Source organism: Aptenodytes patagonicus, chromosome 5 (genome assembly GCF_965638725.1).
Source record: "Aptenodytes patagonicus chromosome 5, bAptPat1.pri.cur, whole genome shotgun sequence".
Taxonomy (NCBI): Eukaryota; Metazoa; Chordata; class Aves; order Sphenisciformes; family Spheniscidae; genus Aptenodytes; species Aptenodytes patagonicus.
Genome location: NC_134953.1, coordinates 70243797 through 70257828, shown reverse-complemented (window position 1 = coordinate 70257828; position 14032 = coordinate 70243797). Strand labels below are relative to the sequence as shown.

Below are 14032 nucleotides of genomic sequence, written 5' to 3'. Positions count from 1 at the left end.
GCAAGTCCCCATGTTTCTGCTGAATACTAAAAGTAGATCAGTGTAATCTCTTTTAGAATGATCTGTTTTTAACAATAACATAACTAAACATTTAGCATATGTATCCTGCAGCTCTCGATTGATGGAAAAACTAAGAGCTCTATTTTAGAATGACAGGATCTTTTTATTATTATATCACAAATAAAATAACAAAAGGATGATGGCATCAGAGGACCTACTGTGATCTGTACCATCTCTTGCAGTCACGTTAGAAATGATCTGTAAATCAATTTGAGCAATATATGCTGGATACACGCCCCAGTACACATGCTGAAAGGGATGTTCAAATTACCCTTAGTTCAAAATCCATGCTATTTTTTGTAGAACATTGTGAAATCAAGTGGAAGTCAGTGAAAGAGGGAGAGTTATACACCAGCTGACAAGAGCCAGGTTACAAGCAATTGGCAATAGCAGAGCTTTGCATTCCGTTTGTATGCCGAGTGGTGCGTACCAGGAAGAACACCAAAAGAAAACTTTTAAGGCAAAATAGGTTATAGTTTCTTGCTCTTTGACAGTGGGGAGGGCTGCAGCAAGGAGAGTGGCTCTTGGAGGCCTGCTGTTCGGGTCCACGCGGTGTTACAGGGGTAACACTGTTTTGCCCCTGACAGGGCAGTTCGCTTTGTCCCCAGAGATTCGGGGTATCTGTAGGGCAGCTGCAGCTATTGCTATCCAGTTTTGGAAAGAGGAAGACCGTGGGTTATAAGTGGGTTTAAATGATAGTGAGTTTGTTCCCAGTTCTACATGTTGCCTCTGAGGTTCAGCTTCTTGGATTTAGATGTTTTAAGGTAGTATCTTTGTTCTAGCTTTAGTATTTGTCTAATGAGAGACACCTTTCGTCATCTGAGGTATAATGTTTCATGCAATAATTACTCCAACTGATTACTTCAAAGAAATTAGAGATTTAATATTTGTGAGGCAAAAGGAAAAATAATACTGTAACTGAAATCTTCTTTATTCACAAGCCAAATGTAACCCAGTAATTCACACTGTGAGGTTCCATATACAGCGCTAGCATTGTCCGGCCCCTTGGTTTGCAGGGACTCACCATGCACGTGTACTTCACAAAAAAACTGCCAAGTGTAACTCTGCTCTTTTCAAGGGGACAATTTTGTACTCGTGGAGCTCTTTTCACATCCCGGCTTCAGTGGGATCCAGGATCTCCGAGATCAGCGATGATCTTGGAACAGTGGAAGGCAGAGATTTGTGCAGGCGCAGTGCTGTAATCTTTCTGGCTAGTATGGCTGGTGTTGTAGTACCCGGTAGTGTAACTTCTTGTTTTCAGAAATTTGGTCATGTTGTTTCAAGCCGTTGTTGCCTGGTCTGTGGTCTGTTGCCTCAGGAGGGGTTGCTCCTTCAGCCTCTTGCAGGACTACAAGAGGCAAAACAGAACACAGCCCCTCCAGCCTTAGCTGGTCTCTTCTTCATTGAAAGCATGCTGCTATAGACGGTGATTTTTTTGGATAAACTTCGCCCTCCTTTCTCCCACCCCGAATGAAAAAACAGCAGCTTGAAAGAACAGCGGCAAATGCACATTAATATCAAACAGAATTTTCACTACCTTTTTCATATTAACATGAGATGTCAGAATGTAAAGTTAGCTAGATCTGCACATGGGACCGTTCTTGCTGTTAAAGGCTTCAGGCTGGAACGGAGCCCAAAATTTTTAAAAGAAATGCAACGTTTCCAGCTCAAATATTAATTACATGCTATACAGAATCATATTTTCCAACAAGTTTTATAAATAAAAAGCTAGGCCTTTCAAACCATCAGCAATATTAATTTTTGATTTGAAAGATTATGAAAGATAAACAACCACATAACTGTGAATTAGAAAAATACTAGCCTAGGTTGCATAAAAACCTCCATTAAATAAATACCGTAAGTTTTCACTATGAAAATTCAGTGGCATTGTACTTTAAAAAACCATAATGAATTAACCATCCCGTTAATGATACTCAAGTTGTTTTTCACAAATCACATACACATACAGGAAGTCAGATGGCCAGAAGAGGCTATATACTGATTAATACACAGTTCGACAGAAAGTACTTTCGATACGCTCTGCTCCTTCATCGTAACTTCCTGACTGTTGTTGCAGTTATCAGCTGCAAATCCTGTTGCCCTTCTCCTCTAGGTTGCCTTGCTGTCCCAGAAGGTCCAACACCCCGAAGGCTGACGCAGTGGGTGACTGTGATTGCGGTCTTGTGCGTTCATCCCTCAGACCACCGGTTTAATCTCAGGGTGATTTACAGTGAGCGGTTCTGGTTTCCAGTCTGGTTGGAAAAAGTGAATATTGAATGTCCGTGCCCAGTTCTCAAACACTCGTTTCTCTGTGATGAAACGATGGTGACTGCCCTTTCGTCCCCGCTCGTGTGAAATGTACATTGTGCATTCATCAGGTCCCAAAGGTTCATAATAATGATAAGGTACTGAAAGATGATTAGGATCCCTGTGGAAGAAAGAAAACAGATGGAAGCCCGAGATGTTGTTCTTTACTGATTGAAAAGATGCTATCTTTACTAAGCTGATGGGCTCAAATCCACTTTTTCTCCCAGTTAAACCAAATTTCTAGGCAGCTGTATTTTTCTTGCATATTTAATACATCAGAATGGGGCAAAGGTGTTTTCTTTGCTCCTTCTATTGCTCTCCTTTAATCCCCTCCTCCCAGATAAATAAAGGACAGCAGTAGCTCAAAAACAAGGGAGAGTGCTGCAGGGCTGTGTTACTACTCTGAAATTTGAAGCAAACTGCTTAAAAGAGATTTCTGTCTAAATTGTGATTTGTAAAAAGCCTTGCAGAGGTATTTACTGAGCTGGGGGAAGAAAGGGAAGGGGAAGATAGAGGGGAGGTGGTTTATCTGTGTCACATCAGCTCAGCTGAACATTCCCAGCATGGGGCACGAGGTTCTGAGTGCACAACTTCAATGAGCCTATCTGCAGGCCAGGTCAGTGATACAGTCTGTTGTTGCTGGGTTTATAATCAAACATCTGATGCACAAATGAGTTCTTTTTGATTTTACAATGGCAACTTTCATGTATCTGATCTATAAATTAAAACCGTTCACCCATAGTATCCTTCTGACCTTGTGAGCCCATCGGCATTCACCAGCAGGAGATGCAGTACTCGTGAGGTGACGCATAGGATATGCCAAAGACCAATTAGATATTTAGGATAGAGTTCATTTTAGCAGTTCTAACCTCACTGTTTTGATGTTACATTCTGTAAAAGACACATTTGTATTATACTTCTAATAAGCCAGAGTGATTCATTCTCCTTTTGTTTTATTCTCTGCATTAAACTGTACCCACTATGTTTTTACTTTGGGCACAGGCATTTTGGGCTGACAAGAACTCATACAACCGTCTCTGTCATAAATTCAAAGAGAGAGAGCTGTCCCAGACAGAATAACCCAGTTGTACCGATCTCCACAGTTGCTACCAACAAACTATTTTGTAGTGGCAGAAAAGTTAATTCAAATACTACCATTTAGTGAAGCCTTGGAACTGCTCCATGTTAAAGCCTGAGCTGAACAGGACCCTAGTAGAGAGCAAGAAATCTCATGCAGATTCAGGGCTGTCAGCTCTAATACAGAGTTGATTATTTTCATTTTGAAGAGCTAATATTTAAGCTCACTTTCAACTGAATGCATCCACAATCTGTCAGTATTCTGTCCTGGTCGTTATTTTTACTGTGTAATTCTGTCACCGACGCAATTCTCTAATTTTTCTTATTTTACCATTATCCATATTGTATATGCAGTGGTAATGTATGATATTGCTGCTGCTTTCCATTTGTACCTTAGATTAACGTTTTAATTCAATCAATCTAGCTTCCTGGTAACACAACGCGGTGATCAATCTTACAAGACCAGAATAACAATAAAATTACATTTCTAGAATAAGACAGATTCTAAATTTACATCATATATTCTCACTGGAACACATAAGAGAGTGAAAAGAAATCCTTCAATACCTCACCTACAGAAAACATATTTGTAATGTAAAAAACACCCTTCATATAGAAATTTAATACTTTTTTTTTCAGCTACAACTATTAGATCTCAATCTTCAATTCATTTTTCACATACTTTTTTGATACATTGGACCTCTTATTATAATCTCTTAAATGAATCATTTGTATGGTTACTGTAAATCTAACAGGATACATTTTAATGTGATTTATTTTTTCTTAAGAACTACTAAACAAATAGGCGTCTGCCTCTCATTTAGACTGCTCTTCCTTTCTGCACTGAATCTGGCTTTTATTCTTGTGCTCTCGAGGGTAAGCCTTTATTGCTTGGTGGGTATTTACTGCTTTAAAAGTTAGGATTAGTAAAGTTGAAACCGTACCTCCAACAGACTTCGAACAAATGCAGTCACAGTGGAAATAAGTTAACTGCTAAGGGCCCAGTACTGCAAAGTGAGCCTGCAAGGCTGCTGGCCCCGATACCTCTGGGAAGATTTGGTTGGGGTCCTCCCTCTGCCGCCCCACCCCACCCCTTTTTTTATGAAGGCCTGAGTTGGGTTTGCAGAACATGAACTGGAAGAGCAAAAAGCAGGAAATTGATTGCTGTATGTCTCTTCCCTATTCCTTTGCTGTACGCTGAAATTAGCAATGGATGATAACTGGAATCGGATTTCTCACAGAGGATCTACAGGAACGCTGGTCATTTCTTTCTCCACACAAAACCCAAAGTATACAGGTACAGGGGGCAGGTGGATCAGATGGAGAGAGGAAGGAGAGAAGGCTTGATAGTGATCCCCTTTCTTCTCCCTCATTCTGCTAACTTAGTATTTACCTAGGTTTACACTCTTCTTTTACCTCTTTGAAGCAACATTTTGAAGCCTGTACCTCCCAGTAACTGCTCTATCTCTTACGTTACCAGTATTCTACCAGTGGATATTTTAGCAATGGATTTCCCTTTTGAAGACAGGGATTCTCCATTACAGCAAAGGCTCTGAAGCTAACACCAGAGTATCCTAAGTGGATGCCCTTAGCTCCAGGCTGTAATGGGTCACTGTATTTTGTGCAACGTCCCGTCAGAAACAGTCCAGAAACATCTGCTGCACAGGGCCTGGCAGGCGAGAGAGGCAGAGGAGCGCAGTCCAGGCACCCTGCTGGGTTCAGGCATCCCCTGATGGGTGCTGTCAAGGCTTGTGTGCAGGTCTACCGGCTGAACTGGAGGTGAATTCAATGCAAAAATGAAAACGCTGGTGGCTTTGGACCTCTCCAAGACTACTCTGCAGCTGACTGAGGCTTTGAGGCTAAATTCCAAATGTCGTATTTTGGATTTAGGAACTCTGAAAGGCAGTTAGGTACCTAGGAGGTTTTGTCTGAAGTCTTTCTCCTTTCATGGGAGTTCTGGATTCCCCTAGATTGCATGCTAGTAAGGTTTGGATTTGAACTCTGGCTTGAGTAACTATACCATAACCCAAATTAACTGTACTGTGTTATCTTCTAACTCTGCAATTAGCTTGTGTCACCAGCAAATGAAATGCATGAGTAATTTCTATACGGAAATTGCTTGCCACCTCATTTATTAACATTAAAACAGATGCTGTTTTATCACTGACTGATACTGGACATTAATCAGTATTTTGTCAGACTTTGCATGCATATTAATATCACAGCTGGGAGGAATCTAGGAAAGTTCCTCTGTAAAATATACTATATTTCCTGCCTAATAGCCTGCCAGCACAGCAACCGTCTAAGTGCTTGTACCCAATGTCAGTCATCTACTGTTTCCCACAGATGGTATCCACCCACAGCGGAAGCTGAATACAGCAAACGGTGTTTGCCTCAAAAGAAACAAGGCAGAACAAGGCCATCCCATATCACGTTCTGGTCAACCTCTTCCTTTACCAATGAAGAGCCGTTATAAATCAACCCACTAAAACTATATGTACTCACACGCTTTGTAAAATAATTCCTATTTTGAAGGGTGAATAAAGTCTCATTAACATGTTGAGTGATGGGCAAGGTGCTGTGCCAGGACACTGAAGATTTCTGCATAATTTTTTGCGTTCTATTCCCAGGATCCCATTTCCTTGACCTCCATACTAGCCCTGTTTTCCAAACCATTTATGCGTTTCATTATGGTTATTAAGGTAATGAGGTGAGATCCAGGCGTATGGACCAAAGGGCATGACTATCTCCCATACAGTTTACAATCCTGTGAGCACCCCTTCTTCCATCTAGCCCCTCATAAGCCCCAGGAAACGTAACTAGCAACAATTGTTTCTTTGCACTTGATTTAAAGCAATTGAAAGTGGAGAGAGGGAGGTAAGAAAACACTAGATTTAAAAGCTCTACCCAAAGGAATAAATTAAAGGATTTCAAATGCTTTTTCAGATGATTTTCAGGCAAATCATCACAGATGGGAAATGGCCTGGCAGTCAAATGAGGATTGTTATAGGAAAATGATCTGGCTTGATAATTGGAGCAAAAATTATTCATAGTAGTTAAAATAAGGCTCAGAATTAAGCTTTAAGTTTCTGTGAGTTCCAGAAGGCCCATGAAGACGAGGGCTCTTCTCACCAACACCCTGAGTTTTCCTTGTGTGCATGAGTACCCAGAGATATCTGCAAGGAACCAACCTCTCACTGCTGCCGATACTCCAGGGACTGGAGTTACTGCAAACTGCATTAAGGCTTGTCTGTGTCCTTCCTACCGATGCTGCTGAGCAGCCACAAAGAAAAGCAGCAGCATTACTGCAGTGCCTTCAGGAACTGTGGTGCTATCTGTGCACCACAATCTGGCTGCTGATGTAGGGAGGCAAGAGGAAAATCCTTGATGTCCCAGTTCAGGAGTGAGTCCTGTGCATACGGCAGGCTGCCAAAGGGAGCTCAGAGAGGGAAATGCTTCCCATCTGGGGTGCTAGTTTGTTCCAGCAAAGGCTAGGATTGGATCCCTGGGCACTGGAAAAAATACAGCAAAATGGCTTGTCTGTCTTGTGACAAAAGAATGAGAGGTGCACACACTCTCCAAAATCTTTGCAATGTGCGTGGAAGCACAAGCTTTCATCTTATTCTAGAATGTGCAAGTCAGATGTATTTAACAGCATGAGAGCAATACCAAAACCATTAACCCTTACTACAGCATAAATCGGTAGCAAAGGGATTCGATATTACATATTGCTGTAAAGTACTAGAAATTTATAATAATCAGGTCACCAATTCCAGTTCAGCTATAACAAAATCAATGTCCAGTGAAAGTAAACAGGAATGAATCTAAAACACGTTGTTGCAATTAATAGTGACAAATCTTTTAGTCTGTACTCCAGACTCCTCACTAGACTATTTTTCCTGCATGGGTAGGAAGCAATTTGGTTAATGATCTTAAGCTAATAATTTGTAGCAGAATCAACAGTACGATACTCACGATACCTTTGAGATGTCCTTCACGTTACAGATGTGATACTAATTTAGTTCCATGACAGTGATCACCCACACTCATTACTTACTCCACAAATTAATACTTAAAAAATAATGGATTATCTGCTGAAGTTGTAAATTTGGTGATATTAACTCTGAATAGAAATAAGAGTGTTTTTTAATCTTAATGATTCTTTAGTTGCACAGCAACTAAGTGCCTATATAGAGTACCTGTACCATCTTGCACACACATGAGAGAGGTAGGGTGGGTTTTTTCATTGTTTTTTTGTTTTGTTTTTTCTTTTTTTAATGGTAGATTTGTATTTTGTCTGACTGAAAACCAGGAAATAAGGCTTAAAATTACGAAGTATTTCTTTATTTCTGCTAGTCTATTTTGTTGTCTAATTTCTTTGAAAGGAAGCACTGTTTAACTTCTTAACGAGTGGCTGAAGAGCAAACTAAGAAGGTTAATTGTATTTATGGCAAGAGGTTCCTTTCATAGATCTTCATGGATAGCTTCTTCCAGGCATGGCAACTACAGTTGTTGCCTTTATCATGTGGGGAATAAACCTGAAGTGAAGACACTTTATATTCTTTTGATTAAGAAATGACCTTTTCCTTTTTTACGACCAGGTAAGTGTACCTTTACGTTAAGATTTTTTTATGCAGGCTGTAAGCATTATTACATCTATCAATGGTAGGATTGATTACAGCCTTTGTTGTATTACAATTTAATATTATATCCATTTGATTTCAGTGTATCAATTCTATGAAAGCTTTCATACGGTCTCGGTGACAATGTTAGCCTCTCTTGGAAACAGTTGGGTTTTTCTAAATTAAGTATATGTATCTAAACTAATCTGACTTTGCCTGAAAAGTTAGGACTGAGCATTGCTTTTCGGTGAATTGCTGTCTTCTGCATTTTTAGATCATCAGTTTATTTAAGAATTACTTCCATGTGCCACTGGAATACAGCCACTTCTGGAGTGAGACAGACCAGCCACTTAGAGAAACTGAAGAAGTGTGTCTTGGCCAACTGAAATGACAGGGTAACTGAAATGCTGTGCTGTGGAAGGTATTTATGTTGTCTGGAACATCTGATCTAGTTTGTTATTTTCCTTGGAGAATTCATGATGAAATCTGGCAGTACATCACAGCATTTATCATCAGTGTTTTGTTATAATTTGTAGAAATTCTTACAAAGTGGAATTTAGTGTTGACATTTTATATGGTAATTTCTTCAGGGATTTCTACTATGTGCCCAGGACAAATGCAGATTCCGGAATGGTCTTTTTCAGCGCTCAGAAGAAAATCAGAGCAGTCCTGTTCTTTGATAGATGAGCTAACCTGTCACTGCAGCCTTGCTCCCCTTGCCCCTGAAAGGCGTCTTGAATTAGTCAATGAACTAGACTTCAGGGAGATCACTAAATTTGCAACAGAAAATTCAAGCAAGTACTTCTTAGTGAAAGTTATTCGTGAGCAGGTGATGAAACGCGACACTGATGCCATCATTCCGGACTGCCAGTACCAGCTCTGTGCATTGCTGGGTCACCTAACAGTGCAAATGGGATCAGGACTAGGTGTGGGCATATGACCACATTTTTCTGAAAGGCCAGAGTGCTAGGCCTAGTAATGGATGGACAGGTGATACTGAAGTCAGCATAAAGATTGCTGATGTAAAACAAATTTGTATGAATTTACACTGGATCAGTGCTTTGCGTCATGTGGCTAAGGTGATTTTGGTCCAGAACCAGAAGTCCTGAAGACTGTTTCCCTCTATCACTGATCCATAGTAGGAAACCTTTACCAGCACCTTGGGCCTGTGTCCTGAATATGGCTGGAGGCACAACGTAGCTGTAAAATGTACACATGCTGTTACTTTATAAAACACCGTGAAGGGGTCACATAGCTTCCACTGACAGAATTTGTGGTGCTGCTTCTACCACTTGTGGCCCACACCCTGCATGACCAAAACGGGTGATTACAGGACTGATCATCTATTCTGCAGGTCCAAATTCTGGGGGTATTACTTAGGAAGATAGTTTACTAGAAGATTGGGATTCATGTGACAGATACAACCACCTTAATTTGAGTTGCGTGGAAAGTTCAATTTAGAAACTGGTCACTGTGAGAACTCCCTTCGTCTATTAACCAGGGGGAACTTTAAAAACAAATTAAAAGTAATGTTTTCCAGTACTCCTTTTTTCAGATTAATTTCATGCCAATTATTGCATTACTTTTAGCTGATAAATATTCAGAGACTAAAAGAAACCAACAAGATGGATTAATTCTCCCATACTACAAACAAAATTTTTAAATATTTTATATAACATAATTAAATGCTGTTTGTTGTTTTCAGAATCAGATCTTGGGACTTGTTAATTAATTGCTTTAAGAAGACTGAAGACATGTTGCAGAGAAAAAAATTTAAAAGATTCAGATATTTATCTGTAACGTTCAACCTTGTTGGCTAGTAACGGTTCCAAAAAAAATCCTACCTGCAGAAATCCGGTGGCACCATGCCATAAACATTTATCCTGTCACAGAGCTCTAATGCGATAGTCATTGTGAACCAGCCCGTGCTAAGCCAAGTGTTGGATATCTTCCTGAAAGCAAAAACATAATTAAGTTTCTAGGCTGACAAATAATTCTTGAGATATCTGAAGCAATTTCTGGGCATTTTTTTCATTCTTGTGAAGGGTTATGAAAATTGGGCAACTAAGACTACTTTGCTCATTTATCTTTTAATGATTTTGCTAGTGTCTTCTGTCAGTAGACTAATCTATGCAGAAACTGCCCTTGCTGTAATTGATTTTGGGCACAGCAATGTTAATATTTAGCTGACCTTTTGGTAAGTTTACCTTAAGTGACTGAAACTTCATGTCCTATATTTATATTCTTCTGCTAGTAATCTATACACATCTATAATCACCTAATGGAGCTTACACACTAAGTGCTCAGGAAGAGCACTTCATCCCCCGTGATCCAGAGGGCTGCTTAAAATGCTGCCTCCCAGAGCATACAGAGGAGCCTGCCTGCTGGAGCGAGGTCTGGCCTCAAGTGCTTGGTCTAACCATCTTTCCTCCCACCCCGCCCATGATTTGGTTTCTACAAGTCCCCAGCCACTCACTGTGACTGCTGGCAGGAACCTCTTAGCTGCAGCTATGCCTATCCCTTAGCCAGCCTGGGAAACCATCCTAGGTGCTACCCCTCTGCCTGCCCTAAGTCCCATCCCTGCCTGGTGGGACCTTTGACTATGAGCGACAGTGCTGCAAGGGAGCCCTCTAAGGCAGCTCCTTTCCTGGCCTTCTCTGCAGGCTGGGAGAAATCTTTAAAAGAAGCACAACTGAGCCCAGCATTATGTGTGCAAAATAGGAGATAGCTCCGTGTAACTGCTTACAGATGTAAGAGATTTACAAGCTGTGCTTAAATTTTGGTGTATCACAGGTTCTTATCTGCAAAATGGCAACAGTCATATTTCCTCTTTCTAGCATTTTCTTGTCATTGCTGTTTAGTGTGTAAGAGCTGGGTGCTACAGTGGTTCTGGTTGCCTAGCGCATGCACTGGAACTCCCAGTCCTGTGTTAAGTTCCTGCACTGTCCCTATGCCTGGGGAGAGCTGGCAGTCTTGGAACAGGAGAGTCAATGAAATGCCAGTGAGGAGCACGTCTTAAAGGTGTCGTAAAGGCATATTTAGGGGCACCCCTACAGGACCAAGAAATGGAGGCGCATAGTCGGGTATTTGCTCCAGAGAAAACAAGTTCACTCAAAGGTCTCCCTTCAAATACTGTTAAGGAGAGAGCAGGTCTCCCTAATGGCTCCTCACTCAGCTAGGTAAGTCCTGCAGGAAGAAGTTCAAGCTTGTCATCTGTGTCCCAAAAAGGCCTCAGATTTCTGAGGACAGCCTGTCACTATGACTGACTCTCCTTTCATCTCTTACTAAAGCTGAGGTACCGCGAGAGCAAGCACAGGCTCTTGGACGGCTCGTGTGCTGCATCAGGTTGTACTAACATGGAACCTACATTAACCCCATTACACCACACCTACATCTGCCTGACACCTGCGAAATTTTGTGACTCCCAAAAAAGCACAGCAGAGAACATGGGGTTCTTATCAGAGCAGTCACCTGGGAATCCCAGGTCCTGACCCCAGTTCCAAGGCCATCTTTTGCAGTTAAATTTTTGCAATTTACCCAGAATGCACAACAGTCCTGGAAGCAGGGACCCGAAGCCACAACAGCCGCTGCAAGCAAGTGCCAGCAATCACTAATATGTAATTCAGCAAGCAAGAGCCCACCATGCAGCTTCCCAAGCTAATGCCGAACAAGTTGGTTCCAAGTAGGTCACCTACAGGGCAGCAGGAGGGAGATGTTTTGAGCACTGTCAGATTGAGGCAATTGTCATTGTCATTGCCTTGTACCAAGGTTTCCCATTTCCTCAGTAAATTAGACTATTGCAAAGAAAAAAAAAAGTGGTGGTATCAATGCCGGCTGCTTAAAAGGCACTTCTAAACATAAGGGAATTCTTTAACCAAAAATGCCTGAAGGATGCTGGGGAGCCTAGGTAATTTGTCCTGTCCTTTGTGGGTCACCTGGTAATATATGAACTCCCAAAACGTACGTTTTTACTGCTCCTAACATACAGACTTTCAGGCTAAGCTAGCATTTGGAGAATAACATGATTTAAGCATCTCTTTAGTTCCAATTACGTGGCCTTATTTATTTTATGAATTTGCACTTAAGTTTGGGGAGGGGTGGTGCAATTTGTCACAATGTCATAGCTGGGTCATAAGCTCAGCAGAGGCCTTCAGGCACTGCAACAATACAAAACAGTAAATAATAATTTTTGGCTCAAGATTATTAGGAAAGGGAAAGCTAGGGAAAAGCCTAAAAAATTTGCTTTCCTGCCACTTGAAAGTTTCTGAGCCTATGAATCGCTAGGAATTCAGGAACACGGTCAGGCTAGGAGTACTTTGGAGCTTGCACAAGGCCACTGTTTGAGGTGCCTAAGACCTTAGATTCCAAAACTGAGGGAGCAGTTATAGCTAGACCATGGCTTTGCACAGGTCCGGCAACCTAGCTAGGCTGTCTGCTGGGTTAGTTTTCTTTTTGCTTGCACACACTTATGCTGTAATTTAGTGTTTGCAATAAATAGGAGAATAACTGAATTTAAATAAACTAGCTTAAAAGCTACACAACGAAATAAAGATTTAAAAACTTTCTGAAGTATCACTTTGGTGTCTTTAAATACCACGTCTGTAGGACAGCAATATAGAAACAGGGTTACAGTGTCTTGCCTTTTCATAAAAGATCTGAACAAGAGTCCGACAAAAGAATATTGGTTTTATACCTAATCAGCTGTAATGAAAGAATATGAAGAACTGTCATGTGCTTATTAGGGGAAATTATCAGATATTCTTTTATACGATGAACTAACACACTGTGCTGATAATTCTGTAGTGCACACTAAATTACAGTTAAAGGCCTTTCTGCTCCACCAAAATCTCATTTATAATCTCTATGGAAATACTCTTCCTGCAGTTATTTCATTTATGCTTCCTTTATCTAATTACTATAATATTGGTTCTGAATCATATTTTCTTCATGTACCCTTATTCAATTATAAAGTTATTTTCAAGTACAGTTACTTTATAATACCAAGTATATTGCTCTGCAGCCTTTGTCATTCACCATACTATTTAACTGGTAATGTTTTCTGAAGGTTTCCCTTCATTTCAAAATCAGCTTTTTTTCTAAAAGCACAATACATCCAATTACCTTTTTTTTCATCATTTTCAAGACAGAAATGAATGGTTTGATTATTGCAACCTTGCAATCACGCTTCTCTCTCCCTCCTTTGTTTTTTGCAGGCACTAATGTCAAGAGCTCAGCAGAAACCTCCCAGGGAACAGCAACATTCTGGGCTGTACAATGTTCTGCTCCTGCCCCCACAGCTACATAAATTTTCTTCCCTTACAGATTCCTTCCTACCCATGTTTCTTTTCATCTTCCCTCTCTTTTTCTGTGCTGCCTATTCATTTATTTTCATCTCCCGTTGTAATCTTCTTAGTCCTTCAAGTATGCTGTACGTGCCCTCTAAAGGAGCGGTTCATACACAGCAGAGCCTGCAATTTCTTAAAAGCAACAGGACCTGTTCATGAGGCTGAATTTTCCTAGCATCCAAGTGCTCTTGATTCACACTGGGAGTTCAGGGTGCCCATGACTGAGTCCACTACAAACTTGTTATAATGTCATTAATGTCTCAGACGCCTTGAGAATATCTCAGGAGCCAAGACTGAGCCTGGTGCCTGAGCAGAAAAAGAAATGCTTTCATCACATGCACAGCTATAGGCCTCCTGCTCTGGATGGGTGATGCAGAACCAGAAAGAGCAGCTTGCCTGAAATTGCACAGCAAGTGTCAGGAAAGGAGTGGGACCCTAACTCCCCATGGCAGAACTGGCCAGACTGAAGCAGGGGGGGTAAACTGTTCCTCAAAACTGGTGACTGCCTGTGGTCTTAAAGAGTAAGGCAGGAAAGGAGGTGGCAGCGTGCATTCCTTGTGTACAGGGTCTGACCCTTAGGGCTGATGGTGGCTCACGTTTCAGTGCAACTACAGCTTTGTT

General features: G+C 41.1%; 1 protein-coding gene across 1 annotated transcript in view; it reads right to left on the bottom strand.

The window, feature by feature from the left end:
* Positions 1-1550: 1550 nt before the first annotated feature.
* ST6GALNAC5 (ST6 N-acetylgalactosaminide alpha-2,6-sialyltransferase 5) overlaps positions 1551-14032 on the bottom strand; it is a 72472-nt gene continuing 59990 nt past the window's right edge. Inside the window, exons 4-5 of the mRNA XM_076340421.1 lie at positions 9911-10018; positions 1551-2488 (exon numbers count right to left, since the gene is read on the bottom strand). Of these exons, the coding sequence (XP_076196536.1) occupies positions 2257-2488; positions 9911-10018 (340 nt within the window). The 3' untranslated portion in view covers positions 1551-2256. The remainder of the gene's footprint in view (positions 2489-9910; positions 10019-14032) is intronic.